General features: G+C 56.4%; 1 protein-coding gene across 1 annotated transcript; it reads right to left on the bottom strand.

The window, feature by feature from the left end:
* Nucleotides 1-5,082: 5,082 nt before the first annotated feature.
* LOC135974011 (uncharacterized) lies at nt 5,083-7,963 on the bottom strand. Its single transcript, XM_065559776.1, has 2 exons — nt 6,616-7,963; nt 5,083-5,647 (listed from the first exon to the last, which is right to left on the bottom strand). Exons 1-2 carry the CDS (start codon nt 7,190-7,192, stop codon nt 5,316-5,318), a joined length of 909 nt encoding a protein of 302 aa, XP_065415848.1. The 5' UTR covers nt 7,193-7,963; the 3' UTR covers nt 5,083-5,315.
* Between the last annotated feature and the right edge of the window lie 11,249 nt (nt 7,964-19,212).

Raw genomic sequence — 19,212 nt, 5'->3', positions numbered from 1 at the left:
CACCAATTCTAATTCTGCCATTTTCTCTGGTAACAAATCCTTCTCCTGGATCAGGTCCCTTCTGACCACAGAAATTTCTGCACCCGTGTCCCTTAAACCTTGGAGCACTTTGCTATTAAGTTTAACAGTATGCATGTGTTCACTGCTTGGTTGTATAGAAGCAACCTTTACAAATCCTGTGTGGAAAGAGGCAGTAGCCTGGGGTACCCCTGTGCTCTGAGAAACAGCAGCTTCATGTGTTACCTGCTGCCTGTTTCCATTCAGCCAAGGACATTTATTCCTCAGGTGCTCAGTAGACTTACAATGATAGCACCTTCTGGGCTCTTCTGCTTGTACAGGAGACTTGGGACGAGTAACAGGGGAATGGGGAGGTGAATGTCCAGCCTCCTTTTTCCCAGGGGTAAAACTGATTCTGCTTTCCACCAACCCTGTACCCCTGCCAGTGGTTTATGTTTAATTGCAGATTGTGACTGCTTGTAAGAGTCTTCAAACTCAGCTAATTCCCCCACTACATTCACCTTTCTGTCCCACAAATGCTGTTTTACATCATCACTGCACATATTCAGGAACTGTTCCTGAGTAATTAAATCACACATTTCTTCAAAGCTTGTAATGACGGAAATGCAGGGAAGGACTGGGGGAACGGAGACTTCTCAGGAGAGAAGGGTCAGCCCTCCCCCAACCAAGATCCAGGTGCTAGGATGGAGAGACACCCTTAACTCAGGTTGAGTTCTAACTGAGGAAGAAAGAAATTTCTTCCTAGAGGCAAAGTGCTTGAAGGCAGAAGCAGAGATGAAGCCCTTGGAAGTGGACGTGAAGCACAGGGAGGTGGAAGCAGAGGAGAGGAGAGAGGCAAAGCGTTTGGAAACAAAGTGCGTGGAGTTGGAAGTGGAAAGAGAGGCTAAGCACTTGGAGGCAGAAATGGAGCTGAAGCACTTAGAGCTGGAAAAGGCTAAGCTGGATCAACCAGATAGGCATAACGGCCCTCTTCCAGGTACCGGTCCCCATTCCAAGAAATTTCCCACATACAAGATAGGTGATGATACAGAGACCTTCTTAGAAAATTTTGAAAGGGCCTGCCTTGGGTACAACATTCCTACAGATAAATATATGGTGGAGCTGAGGCCACAACTCAATGGACTCTTTGCAGAGGTGGCAGCTGAAATGCCTAAAGAACACATGAACGAGTACAAACTTTTTAAACAAAAGGCCAGAATTAGGATTGGGCTAACCCCCGAGTATGCCCGTCAGGGGTTCAGAGCCCTAAGGTGGAAACCAAAGGTGGCATTTTCCTGACACGCCTACCACATTGTAAAAAAAATTGGGATGCCTGGATATCAGGAGCAAATGTTAAGTCTCTGGAAGATCTGTCTCTCCTAATACAAATGGAGCAGTTCTTAGAGAGTGTTCCTGAGGAAATAGAAAGGTACATCACAGATGGGAAGCCCAAAACTGTAATTGAGGCAGGGGAGATCAGAACCAAATGGGTGGACGTGGCAGAGAAGAAGACACCTAGTAGCAGTTGGTGCAGATACCAGACGGGGCAACCAGAGATGACACTCCACCATCAGAGTCAGCCCAAGGCCTCACCTTGCAAGGAGGAGCCCTCCACACAGCCAGGGAAACCCCAGATACCCTCTCATCCCACCACATCACTCTCCAACCACCCACCTCGCCCCAGCCCACAGTCAGCTGGGCGATGCTTTAAATGTAATGAGCTGGGGCCAGGGCCAGCTGTAGGCACCAGCAAAACAAGCTGGTGCTTTGGGCGGCACATTTGCAGGGGGCGGCATTCAGGCTCTCTTTAAAAAAAAAAAAAAAAAAAAAAAACACTCACTTCCTCCCCTCTTATAACCCTGCAGAAGCAGAGCCACAGGTCAGCTAGGGATCCAGCATGGGAGCTGAGAACCCACAGGACCCTGGGAGCTGTTGCCTAGCTCCCTGCCTATAGAGCCAGCTGTGGAGCAGGGAAAGAACTACATTTCCCAGCATTCCCTTGGCAGCTATCAACAGGAAAGGGAGGGGAAAGGAGTGACGTAGCTGAGCCATGCTGCAGCTTGCTGTGAGTCGAAAGGGGTGAGTTGGGAACAAGTATGCCCAAGGAGTAGGCGGCTTTGCCCCAGATATCCCCTTCAGAAGACTTCCCCAGACTGGATTAGGGATACTGGTGTGACCTCACCTTGCAGCCCCAAAGAAGGAATTGGGTGGACTAAATGGACAGTGCCCCTCTCTATCCGAAGCCTAGCAATGGAAGTACGTGGATCCCACTAGAATTTAAAATGAAAAGTAAGGGAGGGGAGGCTCTGGACCTGGGCAGCTTTAGATATAGTACCAGGCACATAGGAGGATTTCCACTTCTGAGCCATGGAAGCAGATTTTCCTTTCCAGATTTAGCTAATATTCAGAAAGGGAATCTAGCACCTGCCTTCCAGATTTGAACACCCTCAAAATTCAGGAGTGCTCAAGCTCAATTTGGGCAGCTGTTACTTCATTTCTCCCAAATCAAATATACTGATCCACTGTAACTTGCGGTCAAAAAAGTAGGATAAAATGGAGCAAGCAATGCTTCCCAGTGGTTTTTAGGACTGGAATTGCTATTTTCAACAACCATTGCCTTATTTATTTATTTATTTATTTAGTTTTATTTGTTTAAAAGGAAAACAGTGATATTGCATTGGCAAATTCCCCATAGAAACAAAGAGTGGAACAAAAGTATAGTAAAGGCACCTCAACTGTTCCTCATTTATGTAGGACAGTCTTAGGCCTTGTCTACACTACGAGAGTAGTTCGATTTTACTTGCATCGAATTTTTGTAATCGATATTGCAAAGTCGAACGTGTGTGTCCACACTAAGGACAGTAATTCGACTTTGTGCGTCCACACTAACGGTGATAGCGTCGACATTCGAAGCGGTGCACTGTGGTCAGCTATCCCACAGTTCCCGCAGTCCCCTCTGCCCATTGGAATTCTGGGTGTAGCCGGCAATGCCTTCTGGGTAACAAAATGAGTCGAGGGTGCTTTTGGGAAACTGTCGTCATCCGTCCATCACTCCCGCCCTCCCTCCCTGAAAGCGCCGGCGGGAAAACAGTTCGCGCACTTTTCCAGTCATTGACAGCGCGGACGCCACTGTACTCCGAGCATGGAGCCCGCTGCGACCATCGCTGCAGTTGTGGCCGCTCTCAACGTCTCGCAGCTTATCATAAAGGTTTCCCTGAGGCAGATGCAGAAAAGTCAGGCGAGGAGGCTACGGCACCGCGGTGATGTCCTGAAGTCTGAGAGTAGCACAGACCTGTCAGAAAGCAGGCGACCCAGCGCCGAGGACATCACAGTGGCAATGGGTCATGTTGATGCCGTGGAACGGCGATTCTGGGCACGGGAAACAAGCACTGAGTGGTGGGACCACATAGTGCTGCAGGTCTGGGATGAATCCCAGTGGCTGCGAAACTTTCGCATGCGGAAGGGAACTTTCCTGGAACTTTGTGAGTTGCTGTCCCCTGCCCTGAAGCGCAGTGACACCCGGTTGCGAGCTGCACTGAGTGTACAGAAGCGAGTGGCCATAGCCCTCTGGAAGCTTGCAACGCCAGACAGCTACCGGTCAGTCGCGAACCAGTTTGGGGTGGGCAAATCTACCGTGGGGGTTGTTGTGATGCAAGTAGCGAAGGCAATCGTTGATGTACTGCTGCCAAAGGTAGTGACCCTGGGAAACGTGGAGGCGATCATAGATGGCTTCGCAGCGATGGGATTCCCAAACTGCGGTGGGGCCATAGATGGAACTCACATCCCTATCCTGGCACCGGACCACCAGGCCACCCAGTACATTAACCGAAAGGGATACTTTTCCATGGTGCTGCAAGCACTGGTGGACCACAGGGGACGTTTTACCAACATCTACGTGGGATGGCCGGGCAAGGTTCATGACGCTCGTGTTTTCAGGAGCTCTGGTCTGTTTAGACGGCTGCAACAAGGTATTTACTTCCCGGACCACAAAATAACTGTTGGGGATGTGGAGATGCCTATAGTCATCCTCGGGGACCCAGCCTACCCGCTAATGCCCTGGCTCATGAAGCCCTATACTGGCGCCCTGGACACTGAAAAAGAACTCTTCAACTACCGGCTGAGCAAGTGCAGAATGGTGGTGGAGTGTGCTTTTGGCCGTCTCAAGGGGAGATGGAGAAGCTTACTGACTCGCTGTGATCTCAGCGAAACCAATATCCCCATTGTTATAGCAGCTTGCTGTGTGCTCCACAATCTCTGTGAGAGCAAGGGGGAGACCTTTATGGCGGGGTGGGAGGTTGAGGAAAATAGCCTGGCTGGTGATTACTCACAGCCAGACAGCTGGGCGATTAGAAGAGACCAGCGGGAAGCGCTGTGCATCCGGGAGGCTTTGAAAGCAAAGTTCCTGAGTGAGCAGGGTAACCTGTGACTTTATAGTTTGTGTACTGAGAAGCTAAACCTGCCCCCGTTTCTTTACCCAGGTAATGTTGACTATCCTATCCAGTTACATACCCCCTTCACCCCCCCTCCAACACACGTGTCGAAATAAAAATAGTTCTACTTTGTTAAAGCACACCGTTTTCTTTAATACTGTTTTCGCGGGAATTTTTTAAAACTGGGACGCAGACTGTGGTGCGGGGCGGGTGTAGTGTTGTGACGCGAATGCAGCTTCTAAACTCAAGGATTGACAGGCTCCGCTGCGGTGGGATGCTTGTTTCAACGGAGCCTGTCAACCCTCCTGATCGGGACTGTGTGTATGGGGGGTCTATTTGACTTTGTGGCAGGGGGAGGACGGTTACAGATCCCATGCTGTGTGTCTCTGTGATCCTGCCTAAGGACCGGCGCTTAAGATCTGTAACTGCCCTCCCCCGCCACAAAGTCACAGAGCAACCCACACCCCCCCCCCAACATTACATCAAAACAACCTCCCAGACTAACCGGGGCAACTAGTCACTGCATCACTGCACTGTGTATGTGCCCTGCTGCTGTGCCTGCCCCCGACTATGTACCCTGCCAAAGGAGACTGTCCTGTCCAATTACCAACCCCCTTTCCCCTCCTCCTCCAAAAGAACATGATTGAAACAGTAGTTAACAGAAACGAATTTTTTATTATCAACTACACATGGCATTGGGAGGTGAAACTTGGACGTGGGCTTGTGTCAGGCGGGAAGGAAAGAACTTTTCAAATTTTGGGAAATGAGAGCCTTCTGCTACTAGAGCTCTCTGCAGGGGTGGAGTGAGACTTAGCAGGGACTCTGCCGCCTCTCCTTCTTTGCACTTTGGGTGAGGTGGGTATGGGACTTGGTGGCGGGGGAGGGCGGTTAGAGATGGACTGCAGCGGGGCTCTGTCCTCCTGCCTCCGTTCCTGCAGAACATCCACAAGGCGCCGGAGCGTGTCCGTTTGCTCCCTCAGTAGTCCAAGCAGCGTTTGAGTCGCCTGCTGGTCTTCCTGCCGCCACCTCTCCTCCCGATCCATGTTGGCTTGGTGCATTCGGGTTCTCCCGCCACTGGGTCTGCTGTGCTGCCTGGGCTTGGGAAGAGGCCATAAGCTCAGAGAACATGTCCTCCCGTGTCCTCTTCTTCCTACGCCTAATCCGCGCTAGCCTCTGGGAGTGTGATTCCAGGCTAGGTTGTGAGACAGTCGCAGACGGGGCTGTGGAAATGGGAAAAAGGGAGTGAATTCCTCAGAAAGATAAATGTAGTTGTGAACAAAGAACATAGTCTTTCTCTGTGAACAAGACCATGCACAGCACCTTTCACATGCGCACTCAGCACAAGGTCGAATTCTCGGCCTTCGCATTCAGTGCCTGGGGTCTTGAACAGCACATTTGAGAAGCGAGGCAGCACAACGGAATTTCTGTTGCAGGCAGACATGGTAAGCCGTACACTTGTGGCAGTTTAAAACTTTTATATTACCACTGGCCTCATTTCACATTTAAATCAATGTCAGTCCCTGCTGCCAGCAATCCGGCAAGCGGGAACTCTGCCCCTGTCCCACCCCCTCGCGGCTGTCCCCGGGAACGATCCCTTTCGGCTGCCCCTCTCCCGCCTCCACCGCGTGGCTGCAAACCAGCGGTTACAGTTCTGTAAAGGAACGGGAAAGCAGTCCCAACACTAACATTCCCCTACCTAATTAAAAGCAGATCACCATGGCCGACATCACCCTGATGAGGATCTCCGAGAGCGACAAAGAGAGAATGCTCCGGGAAAGCCTCCAAAGACAGAGCAATGATCCCCGAGTACTTGATAATCTCGTGGCGCGGCAACGTGTCGTACTTCGGAGGACCCAATAAGGCCGCTCTCCCCAAGAACCTCATGCAACGGCTTTCAAGTTACCTCCAGGAGAGCTTCATCGAGATGTCCCAGGAGGATTACTGCTATATCCCCGGACACATAGACCGCATTTTACTGTAGCTGCAGTAGCAGGGAATAAACAGTAGAGCGGCTTGTGCAGGACAATCACTGAAAACCGGACATTGCTAGATTTCTTTTCAAAACTTGCACTGCCCCTTACTAAACCGTTAAGCGCCTAGGGCACACTAATCATGAACAACCCATTCTTTTAATTGTTAATATTCCTGTTTTGTTAAAAATAAATGTTTAGATGTTTACAACACTTACTGGCTGATCCTTCACCAGATTCTGTGTCCGGGGTAACGGCTGGGGACGCTTCGTAGGGGATCTCTGTAAGGGTGATGAAGAGATCCTGGCTGTCGGGGAAATCAGCGTTGTGAGAGCTGCCGACTGCCTCGCCCTCCTCATCTCCTTCCTCATCTTCCCCGTCCCCTAACATGTCCGAGGAACCGGCCGTGGACAGTATCCCATCCTCAGAGTCCACGGTCACTGGTGGGGTAGTGGTGGCGGCAGCACCGAGGATGGAATGCAGTGCCTCGTAGAAACGGGATGTCTGGGGATGGGATCCGGAGCGTCCGTTTGCCTCTTTGGTCTTCTGGTAGCCTTGTCTCATCTCCTTGATTTTCACGCGGCACTGCGTTGCATCCCGGCTGTATCCTCTCTCTGCCATGTCTTTAGAGATCTTCTCGTAGATCTTTGCATTCCTTCTTTTGGATCGCAGCTCGGAAAGCACGGACTCATCGCCCCACACAGCAATGAGATCCAAGACTTCACGATCAGTCCATGCTGGGGTTCTCTTTCTATTCCCAGACTGCACGGCCATCACTGCTGGAGAGCTCTGCATCGTTGCCAGTGCTGCTGTGCTCGCCACGATGTCCAGACAGGAAATGAGATTCAAACTGGCCAGACAGGAAAAGGAATTCAAATTCAAATTTTCCCGGGGCTTTTCCTGTGTGGCTGGTCAGAGCATCCGAGCTCGCACTGCTGTCCAGAGCGTCAACAGAGTGGTGCACTGTGGGATAGCTCCCGGAGCTATTAGCGTCTATTTCCATCCACACCTAGCCTAATTCGACATGGCCATGTCGAATTTAGCGCTACTCCCCTCGTCGGGGAGGAGTACAGAAGTCGAATTAAAGAGACCTCTATGTCGAACTAAATAGCATCGCAGTGTGGACGGGTGCAGGGTTAATTCGATTTAACGGCGCTAACTTCGACATAAACGCCTAGTGTAGACCAGGCCTTAGAATATGCATTCAGATATCCTTCAATCACACAAGCTGAAAATTCACCATGTAGGTTGGGGAACAGCCCAGAGACCTTCCCCTCTGGAAGAACCCACAGTCCAGGTCAATTGGGAAGTTTGGGAGAAAACCCAGGCCCACCCTCTACTCCAGGTTCCAGCCCAGGGCCCTGTGGACTGCAACTGTCTATAGTGCCTCCTGTAACAGCTGCATGACAGCTACAACTCCCTGGGCTACTTCCCCATGGCCTCCTCCAAACACCTTCCTTATTCTCACCACAGGACCTTCCTCCTGGTGTCTGATAACGCTTATGCTCCAAAGTCCTCCAGCAGCACTCCCTCTCAGCTCCTTGTACCTCTTGCTCCCAGCTCCTCACACCACAAACTGAAGTGAGCTCCTTTTAAAACCCAGGTGCCCTAATTAGCCTGTCTTAATTGATTCTAGCAGCTGCTTCTTAATTGGCTCCAGGTGTCCTAATTAACCTGCCTGCCTTAACTGGTTCTAGCAGGTTCCTCTAGTGAAGCCCCTTCTCTGGTCACTCAGGGAACAGAAACCCTGTCTAATCTAGGAATCATAGATCACTCTCCTGTAGCCCTCTGGCCTGGAGGGAGGAAGCTGCTTCTCCTCTTTCTCTGCTACCTGCTTGCTGGCTGACTGGCTGCTAGACCTACCCACACCCTTAGGTGCTGCTGCTCCAGTTACAGCCCCTGGGGGGGGCCTGCTGGCCCACTCCCCAGAGGAGGGGAGGGAGAGACCCCAACCATTGCTCATGCTGCATGGGGATACCACCACCTCCACCTGAGAAGGGTCCTTCCTGCTGACCACCAGACTGCCGCCTGGAGCTGCTGTGTTTGCTGCTGGGGAGCTGCTGGAGCCCTGAGGAGAAGAAGAGGACCATCTGCCAGTGGGGGAGCGCGTAGGAATTCTACAGACCACCATGGAGGGGGCCCTCCCGGACTGAGTAACTTTTGAACTGTGCTCTTGTGGTGGGGGTCTAGACTGTGTTTGTGGGGACACAGGGGGTGTGGCTTGGCGCCTGCCCCCTGGTCCATCCGTGTCCCTCCCCCCACCACCACCACCATCGTTGCCCCCTCCACCACCCCCACTGGCTACTTATCTTACCTTGAGCTCCTGCCTCTGGGATTTCAGCTGCACCCCAAGGCTTGCTACACCCTGTTGCCACCATTGGGCCTGACGCAGCAGCCAGCTTGCAAGGACTTTCTTTTTTTGTTGCAAGCGCACGTGGGTGCATGTGCCCCCCCCTTTTGGACTGATCCTTCCCCCCCCCGCAACAAGCCCCCAGCTTTGCCCCTGCTGCCTACCCATTTGTCCCTTGCTGCCTTTTGCCCCTTCCCCTTGCCCCAGCCCCTCACTAGCTCCAGTTTGTTTGTCTGCCCCACCCTTTCCCTCTGCAGCCTTTGTTTGACCCGCCCCAGCCTCCGAAGCTAGCCCCGTGGTTTCTCTGCCCCATTTCCCACCTGGTTGCTCCCTTCCCCCTGCGGTCCCCTTGCCCTGATTAGCCCCTCCCCTCGTGCGCCCATATCCCCTCCTATGCGCTTGTGCCCCTCCCCATTTTAGTTTGATTCTATTTCACTGCACACCCCCCCCATGCTGTTATCTCCTCCCTTCCTCGGTGCAACAAGAGGAGCCGGAAACCTTCCCTGAGTCGGTGACTGACCCCTAGCCCTTGATAGCCCCCCATCCACCCCCCCCTTCTTTGGCGCCCTCCTCCCCTGCCTACAGCCTAGCGGGGAGGAGTGGTCGACCTGCTTCCCCTTTCCCTAACCCCCCTCCAGTGTTTGCTCTCCCCCCGTCCTCATTATGGCAGGGGACGAGGAGAGTGAGAACCCTCGGGCAAACCCTGCTACCCCCCCTCCACCCGCCCCACCATCTTCCCCCCTAGCCTCTACCTCAACCGCCGCTGCCGAGCCACCTACTACCACCCCTGCTGGAGCGCCGGCAGCGGTGGGTAACGAGGTGACCCCCCAGCTGGCAGGAAGGGCCAGGGCACGAAGAAGGGTAAAGGCCCCGCAAAAAAAGCCAGGCCCTCCATGGCAGGGGGTGCCCCCACTGCCGCGGCCCCGCAACAGGCCGCGGCGTCCCTCCCTGCTGTTCCCTCCACCAGCTCTATGGGTGTCCCACCCCCAGCTCCCAGGGCATACGCCCAGGTGGCGGCAACCCCCCCACCTGCCGCTACGTCATCTCCCCCATCCACCACCTCTGCTACCATCTATAGCGGCCGGGGCCCCTTCCTCACCTTGACCAGGAAGCATGGTGTCCATTGCCTCCTGGTACCCGCCTCGCCCCATGTGGAGACCTACGTGCGGGCGTTGGCGAGGGTGGTGGGGCCCACGGCCATTGTGGCAGCCTCCAAGATGTACGGAAAGGTCGTCTTCTTCCTAGCATCGCAGGCCGCCGCCCAGGAGGCAGTGGAGAAGGGCCTGGCGGTGGGGGGAGTGTACGTCCCCCTGGAGCCGCTAGAAGACCTGGGCGCCCGACTGGTCCTGACTTCTGTCCCTCCCTTCCTTCCAAATGCCGCCCTGTTACCCGCCCTCTCTACCCTGGGGAGGCCGATCTCTGTGGTCAGCCCTCTCCCATTGGGCTGCAAAGACCCCGCCCTCCATCATGTCCTCTCGTTCCGCCGGCAGGTACAGTTACAACTGCTGCCGGCGGCACGTGACGGTGAGGCGCTCGAGGGGTCCTTCTTGGTCCCCTACCAGGGGGCCCGCTACCGGGTACATTATTCAACGGGGGAGGCCCGTTGCTACCTCTGCCGGGCAATAGGACACGTCCAGAAGGACTGCCCTTTGGCCCGGCACAGAGGGACATCAGGGACCCCCGGCAGGACGCCGGCCCCGTCATCGCCGGCGCCCCTAGCTGCCCGGCGCCCGAAGCCGCCCCTCCTCCTTTCCGGCCCACCAATGCACCCGCTCGGGCCCAAGGGGTATCTCCCCCAGTGCGCCTAGACGAGCGAGAGGGCCCCGCCTCTGCCGCCTGCGATCTGGGGGGGCCTGTGGAGGAGGGTGAGGTAGGGATATTGCCGGGCATAGAAGAGGGCATGCCCCAGAGAGAATCCTCCCTCCTACATGCTGCCCCACCATTACCTCCCCGAGTCCCTAAGCCTTCGCTCTTGCTCCCTGACCCAACTCCTGTTAGCCAGCCCCCAGATGATGCCATGGAGGGCTGGTCCTTAGTACAGGGGAAGCGGGGCAAGCGGAAGGCTCGAGCTCTGCTCCTTCCATCTGATGCGGTAGCCCCCCAGAAGACCAGGAAGGGGGGGGAACCGATGCTGAGCCTTCCGCTTTGCCCCCGGGTGGGTTTTGTCCATCATTGCCGGCTAGGGAAGATGTGGCAGCATCGGAGGAAATCACTACCCCTCCTTCGGTGTCCCTTCCTATGGAAACCCCTGATGGAGCCCCTCTCGCCCCCTTACAATCTGCAGCCCCTGCACGCACCAAGGCGAGCGTCGCTTCGGGTGCAGGCGGGGAGAGCCCTGGGGTGGTGGAAGGTGATCTCCCTTCCATTTATGAGGAGATCGAGGCCCTGGGTCTGACCCCGGTTACCCAGGGGGAGGACGACCCTCTGCCAGCGGGCCTCGATCTGAGTGACCTCGCCTCGGCCCCCCTTTCCCCGTATTCCGTCCCCTTACCCACTGCTTCTACTCCCGCCTCCGAGGAGCCCCTGGACTCTTCCACCATCCCAGCTGCAGATGGCACCCTGCTAGCGGCCGCTGAACCTCTTGAGGCGACGGCCAGTGCTATGCAACCGGGACCCGAGTCGCCAGGGGACTCCCTCATGGCTGAGGGACAGCCGACCTCCTTTCCGGGTGGGGGCCCCATCGTTGATTCTCCACCTACGGATGCCGTGGCCTTACCATCTGCCTTGGAGCACGAGTCCGGCATCGCCGAGGGCCCACCTCCCTCCCTGCAAATCCCTGAGCCCCTTTGTGGGGTGCCACCCCCCCCCACCCAGTGGCCTGGCTGCTGAGGCCCCCGATCCCACTATCGCCCCTTCCCCTGTCCCTATTCCTGACTCTGACCCTGCCCCTGTCACCGACCCCGTCCCTGTCCCCTCCACTTCCCATGATGCTATTGCTGCCCCTGGGGTTGTCTCCTTCCATATCCCAGAGGATGACCCCCAAGGAGCGGCCTTTGTTTTTCCCTGTCCCGACCCACCAGGGGCTGCTATTTTCCCTCCGCCGCTCCCCATTGAGCCAGGGTCTGAGGCAGGCCACGTGGCGCCAGCCCATCGGACGCCACGTTGAGGGTCTGCCCCCTGCTTGCCCGTCTCGGTGGGCCACGGGGCTGTGACAGGGGCCCCGCTGGGGGATAGCCATAGATCAATAACCCCACCCCCCCATACGCTGAGAGAGGAGCTACGGGACTTCCTTGAGGACGTCCGTGGCTCCCGCAACAAGGTACAGCTTGCACTCCAGCGATGGGGGGGATTTCCATCAGATCCTCCGGGCCGCGAGGGCCCTCATGGGGGAGGGTAAGAGGACTGGGAGGCAGGCCGCCGCGGCCTACCAACGGGTCCGCCTCTTCCGTGACTCCTTAATCGCTTATGGGGTAGGTCACGGATTGTTGCGCGGCCCGACGGAGGCCGTGGGTGTCTCTGCTAGCGAGGATCCCCCCCAGCCCTCCTCATGGCACCGATCATCTTCGCAACATTAAACACCCGGGGCTGTAGGATGGGTCTCCGCAGGAGCCAGGTGCTCTCCTTCCTTCGGGAGGGGGGGTACTCTGTGATTTTCCTGCAGGAGACCCATACAGATCCGGCCGCTGAAGCTAGCTGGCGGCTGGAGAGGGGGACAGGGTCTATTTTAGCCACCTCACAGTTCGTACGGCTGGAGTGGCGACCCTGTTCTCCCCCGACCTACGGCCCGAGGTGCTGTGCCGAGGCTGTGCCGGGCCGCCTGCTGCACCTCCGGGTCTGCATGGAGGGGCTTGTGGTTAATCTCGTCAACGTTTACGCCCCGACATTAGGCCCGGAGAGGTTGTGTTTTTATCAGCAGGCGTCTGCCTTCCTCGGCACCTTGGATCCTCGCGAGTGCCTGGTCCTGGGCGGGGACTTTAACGCCACCCTTGAGGAACGGGACCGCTCGGGGACCGAGCAGCACCAGGCCGCCGCGGACGTCCTCCGGAAGATCGTCGAACATCACTCCCTGGTGGACGTCTGGCGCGACAACCACCCGGATGACGTTTTGACATTCACTTTTGTCCGGGTGGAGGTCCATCGGTCGTACCACTCCCGGTTGGACCGCATCTATATGTCACGCTTCCATCTTTCCCGGGCCCACTCCTCCAGCGTCCGGCCGGCCCCTTTTTCAGATCACCATCTAGCCACCGTGACAGCCTCTCTCTGCGCGGAGAGGCCGGGGCTGGCCTATTGGCACTTTAATAATAGCTTGTTGGAGGATGTGGGCTTCGTGGCGTCCTTCCGGGAGTTCTGGTTAGCCTGGTGAGGGCAGCGGCGTGCCTTTCCTTCGGCGCAACGGTGGTGGGACCTGGGGAAGGTGCGCGCCCGGCTCTTCTGCCGTGACTACACCCGGGGCGCCAGCCGACGGAGGGATGCGGCGATAGGGCAGTTGGAACGGGAGGTCTTAGAGCTGGAGAGGCGTCTGGCCGCCAGCCCCGGTGATCCATCCCTCAGCGGAGCGTGCCGGGAGAAGCGGGAAGAGCTGCGGACCCTTGAGGACCATCGGGCCCGAGGTGCCTTTGTTCGATCCTGCATCCGCCTCCTTCGGGAGATGGATCGCGGTTCCCGCTTCTTCTATGCCCTGGAGAAAAAGAGGGGGGCCAAGAAGCACGTCACCTGCCTTCTAGCAGAGGACGGCACCCCCCTCACGGATCCGGTGGAAATGTGCGGGAGGGCCAGGGCCTTCTACGCAGGCCTTTTCTCCCCGGATCCGACCGATCCTAACGCTTGCAGAATGCTCTGGGATGAACTCCCGACGGTCAGCGCGGGCGACCGAGACCGGCTGGAGCTGCCTCTCACTCTGGCCGAGTTCTCGGAAGCCCTCCGCCGCATGCCCACCAATAAATCTCCGGGCATGGACGGGCTGACCGTGGATTTCTACCGCATGTTTTGGGACGTCCTCGGCCTTGTCACCGTCTGGGCCGAGTCCTTGCAGGGCGGGGTCCTCCCTCTTTCGTGCAGGCGAGCCGTGCTGACCTTATTGCCGAAGAAGGGGGACCTCCGCGATTTACGGAATTGGCGTCCCATCTCGCTCCTCAGCACGGACTATAAAATCGTAGCGAAGGCCATCTCGCTAGGGTCCGTGTTGGTGGACGTGATCCACCCAGACCAGACCTACACCGTCCCGGGCCGCACCATCTTCGACAACTTGTATCTGGTCCGGGACCTCTTGGAACTCGGGTGTAGGGATGGTCTGTCGTTCGCCCTCCTGTCCCTGTATCAGGAGAAGGCGTTCGACAGGGTGGACCACTGGTATCTCCTGGGCACTCTGCGAGCGTTTGGCTTCGGGCCCCAGTTTGTGGGTTTTCTCCAGGTGCTGTACGCCTCCGCAGAGTGTTTGGTCAGGCTCAACTGGACCCTGACCGAACCGGTCAGCTTCGGGCGAGGAGTACATCAAGGGTGCCCCCTCTCGAGCCAGCTGTATGCTCTGGCGATCGAGCCCTTCCTCGGTCTCCTCCGTAGGAGGTTGGCAGGGTTGGTGCTGCGGGAGCCGGAGCTGCGGCTGGTCCTGTCGGCGTACGCCGACGACATGCTCCTCGTGGTCCAGGACCCGAGCGACTTGATGCGGGTGGAGGCTTGCCAGACCATCTATTCGGTGGCCTCCTCCGCCCGGGTTAACTGGGTCAAGAGCTCTGGCCTGGTGGTAGGGGACGGGTGGCAGGCGAGCTCCCTCCCACCCGCACTTCAGGCCATCCAGGGGAGCGCGGGTCCGCTGCTCTATCTCGGCATTTACCTTTCTGCCACGCATCCGTCTCCGCCGGAGAACTGGCTAGGTTTAGAGGGCAGAGTGTCGGAGCGGCTCCGGAAATGGATAGGACTGCTCCGGTGTCTCTCCCTTCGAGGGAGAGCACTGATGCTCAATCAACTAGTCCTGTCCATGCTCTAGTACCGGCTCAACACCTTGGTCCCGGCCCCGGGCTTCCTGACCACCCTCCGGACGTTGATTCTGGAGTTCTTTTGGTCAGGACTGCACTGGGTCTCTGCGGGGGTTCTCCATCTACCCCTGGAGGAGGGAGGGCAGGGCTCAGGTCCACGTCTTCCGCCTCCAGGCCCTGCAGAGGCTCCTTTATGGTGCAGGTAGTCCGGCATGGAGCGTATTGGCGCACGCCTTCCTGCGCCGCTTCCGAGGGCTCCGATATGACCGGCAGCTCCTTTGTCTCCATCCGAGAGGTCTTCCGCGAGGCCTCTCTGAGCTGCCGGTCTTCTACCAGGACCTCCTCCGGACCTGGAAACTGTTTTCAGTGACCAGGTCCGTGGCGGCCACCATGGGGGCAGATCTCCTCGCGGAGCCCCTGCTACACAACCCCCAGCTTCGTGTGCAGGTGGCGGAGTCCCCCATGGTGCGCCAGAGGTTGGTCCTAGCAGAAGTCACCAAAGTCGGAGACCTCCTGGACTACGACCGGGGAGACTGGCTAGATCCCCTGACGCTCGCTCAGCGCATGGGGCTCTCCAGACCTCGTACTCCCCGGCACGTACTTCAGAAGGTGAGGGCCGCTTTGCCGCCCGCTGCTCGGGACTATCTCGACCGGGTCCTGCGAGAGGGCACGCCCCGCCCACCCTCCACTCCGAGCCCTCCAGACTTTTTCACCGGGCTCCTACCCCGTGGACCCAACCAGCCCCCTCCCCGTCCATTCGCCATGAGCCGGCTGCACAATCTACAGCCGGTTCCGTACCGGACCGCACCAAGGAAACATCTATACACGCTCGTGCTCCATGTTCTTCATGTCCTCACCCTCGCGTCCCACCCCGATACGAAGTGGCGGGACCTTCTGCCACCTCTGGAGGGTGAGGAGCCCCGGTGGGCCAGCCTTTATTCTGCTCCGATCCCGAAGCCCACCGGGGACATCAGTTGGCGGCTCCTTCAAGGAGCCGTGAGCACGGGCATGTACTTGGCGCGGTTTACCCCTATCCCAGACACCTGCCCCTTTTGCGGTGTGAGGGAGACCCTGGCGCATGTTTACCTGGAGTGCGCCAGGCTGCAGCCCCTATTCCGGCTCCTCACGGATGTTTTCTTAAGATTTTGGTTGCACTTTTCTCCTCACCTTTTTATTTATGCACTCCCTATCCGTCGCCCCACAAAGTCGCGGGACCTCCTGGTCAACCTCCTTCTGGCCCTAGCGAAACTGGCCATCTATAAAACCAGAGTGAGGAGGTTGGCCGATGGAGTTTCCTGTGACTGTGGGGCGTATTTCAGGTCCTCCGTTCTTTCACGTATCCGGGCAGAGTTCCTCTGGGCTGCGTCCACTGGCTCCCTTGACGCCTTCGAGGAGCAGTGGGTGCTGTCCGGGGTTCTCTGCTCGGTGTCCCTGTCTGGTTCGCTTTGTTTGACCCTTTGACCTCACTCCTGTCCCTGTTTTTTTATTAGTTGTCCCCTGTAAATTTTTGGTCTCCAGGCCCTGTGGACCTCCCCTTAGGCTGGGGGGATCCTTTAGCAGTGGGGGGATCCACATCCTGGATCCCAATAGGACTAGACTCCTGTACCCCACTGGTCTGGGTCTGTCACATATCCCTCCCCCCTGCTCAACGCCAAGGGGTTGGGCAGCTTGGGACGCCAGACAGTGCACACGTGACAAGCCATCGGCGTTGCCATGACGGTTCCCTGCTCTGTGTTGCACACGGAACTGGAAAGGTTGGAGAGATAAGAACCATCTGGTCACCCTTGTGTTCTTCTCCTTGTTCCACTGCATCCATGGTTGGTCACGAGGACAAATCTGCGCCCGTGCAGGTAGTAGCGGAATGTTTCCATGGCCCATTTTACTGCGAGGCATTCTCTCTCCACCACTGCATATTTTTGTTCCCTTGGAAGGAGTTTCCGACTGAGGTATAGAATTGGGTGTTCCTCCTCCCCGACCATCTGTGATAGAACGACCCCCAACCCTACTTCCGATGCATCCGTCTGCAGGATAAACTCCTTGGTGAAATCAGGTGCTATCAGTACGGGGTTACTGCAGAGGGCAGTCCGTAAGTCTGTGAATGCTTCCTCTGCTGTGTCAGACCATCTCACCAGATCAGGTCCATGGGCTTTCACTAGGTCTGTCAGGGGGCTTGCCCTTGTGGCAAAGTGGGGGATAAATCGTTGGTAATACCCCACCACACCTAGGAACGCCCGGACTTGTTTCTTGCGACTTGGTCGGGGCCTATTTTGGATGTCCTTTAACTTGTTCACTTGAGGTTTTATCAGACCTTTTCCCACAATGTAGCCAAGATATTTGGCCTCTGTAAACCCTACAGCGCACTTGGCAGGGTTTGCTGTAAGGCCAGCTCACCTGAAGGTATCGAGGACTGCCTCCACCTTCTCCAGGTGGGTTTCCCAGTCTGGGGTATGAATGACCACATCGTCCAAGTAGGCAGCAGCATAACTGTTATGCGGGCATAATAGCTTGTCCATGAGGTGCTGGAAGGTTAAACCTTTCTACCAACCCATCAGTCTGCGTATGGTAGACCGAAGTTCTCAGGGTATGTATATGGAGCAGCGTACAGAGGTCCTTCATTAGCTTCGACATAAATGGGGTTCCTTGGCCGGGTAATATCTCTTTCGGTAGCCCCATTCGGGCAAAGATCCCCACCAGCTCTTTGGCTATAGTTTTAGAGGCCGTGTTCCGCAGGGGGACGGCTTCTGGGTAGCGAGTAGCATAGTCCAAAACAACAAGTATATATTGGTGGCCCCGAGCTGTCTTCTCCAGGGGTCCCACTAGGTCCATGGCTATTCGCTCGAAGGGGACCTCTATGATGGGAAGGGGCATTAAAGGTGCCCTCAAGTGGGGACGGGGACTGTGCAGCTGCCACTCCGGGCAGGAGGCACAGTACCTCCGCACTTCTTCATGTACTCCGGGCCAGAAGAAACATCGTAGGACTTGTGCCAGGGTCTTCTCTACCCCCAAATGCCCCCCCAAAAAGATGACTATGAGCAAAACTTAATACAGCGTTCTGGTGTTTTTGAGGTACTAGGATCTGCTGTACCTTCTGCCCCTGTACTGGTGCAACCCGGTATAAGAGATCCTTCTTCATTATGAAGTAGGGTCCTGGTCCCTGGGTTTTCCCTTCCATGGGGACCCCATCTATTTCAGTCACCTCCTTCCTAATGTTGTCATACTTTGGGTCTTCTGCCTGGTCCCGTCCAAAATTTCCTCTCCCGGGGCTAATCTGCCCAAGATCTAGGGGCCCAGTCTCTGTTGCCTCTACTGGTTCAGAAGCATTAGGGTGGGTGTCAGACTCAGGTGCTTCTCCCTCCTGCGTGGCCTCCTTTTCAGCTACACGGGTCCACCTACCTACAAGAGCGACCCTCTGGCTTTGGGTCAGTATTCGGGTTCCCAAAGCCTTAGCTGCCCTTCTTTCCCTTTTTGTCTTTCTACCCTGTCTGGGAGTGGAGAACAAATCTGGGGATATTTCAGAGAAGATTGGGGGTTGACAGTCTGCTGTGGATGTCTCACCAATTTTAGGGTCCCAAAGTTTCTCCAATCCCCCTACTGGGAGTAAGTTTCCAAACCCTGGGAAGTCCCTCCCTATGAGGACCGGGTATGGGAGTTTAGGGACTACACCTGCTGCTACCTCAGTAGTGTTCCCTTGGATCTCAATTTTTACTGGGATGGTGGGGTAGTAACTAACTGTCCCATGGACACATGTTATCCACGTATGTTTAGCCTGCAGCAGCTGACTACGCTTCACGAGCTTCCCTGTGATAAGCGTGATAGCACTCCCTGAATCAACCAGTGCCGTGGTCCCTACCCCATTTAGTTTCACTGGTCTGGTACACATATGTGGGGTTAGTGAGACCCCCACAAGGTGAATTAGGGAGCATGGATCTGCCCAGTTCCCCAGGTTACACTGCATAGGCTCCGCAGCATTGGGACACTGTGCAGCTATGTGTCCCCACTCTCCGCAGGCATAACATCTGTATGGAGCCCTAGGCGTTCCCCGGTCTCTTGGTTTGGGCAGTCTAACATCACGATCATCTTCTCCCTTAGTGCTCCGACTCTTTGTGGCCTCTGATGGGCCTTTAGCCTCTCTCTTTTTCCACCTGGGCCCTCCTGGTGGCCCAGTCACCCGAACTTTAGGGCTTGGTGCTGCTAGTTTAACCCGGGGTGCCTCTTCCTTATCTGGTTGGTTAGCTTCCTCGCTGTCCTTCGCCTCTCTACCAGGGCGACAACCTCGTCATAGGTGGAGGGTTCGTTCTGGCTTACCCAGGCACTAAGGTCTGGTGGTAGTCCCCTCATGTATCGGTCGATGACCAGAACCGCTAGTATCTCTTCCGGACTCCGGGACTCTGTTTGCAACCACTTTCGTGTGAGATGGATGAGGTCATACAATTGGGACCGCGGGGTTTTGTCTTCCTGGTTCCTCCAACCGTGATACTGCTGGGCCCGCACTGCTGTCGTTACCCCAGATCTGGCCAGGATCTCTGCTTTCAGCTGGGGGTAGTCTGCCG

This window comes from Chrysemys picta, chromosome 10 (genome assembly GCF_011386835.1).
Source record: "Chrysemys picta bellii isolate R12L10 chromosome 10, ASM1138683v2, whole genome shotgun sequence".
NCBI lineage: Eukaryota > Metazoa > Chordata > Testudines > Emydidae > Chrysemys > Chrysemys picta.
The sequence above is the reverse complement of the archived record's forward strand: the minus strand, read 5'-3'. Positions and strand labels throughout refer to the sequence as shown.

Excerpts from the sequence above, each read along its gene's own strand:
- LOC135974011 (XM_065559776.1), bottom strand. The coding sequence starts at position 7,192 with ATGCAGAGCTCTCCAGCAGTGATGGCCGTGCAGTCTGGGAATAGAAAG. Across the intron at positions 5,648-6,615 it reads ATCTGGTGAAGGATCAGCCA|CCCCGTCTGCGACTGTCTCA; the intron begins GTAAGTGTTGTA and ends CCATTTCCACAG.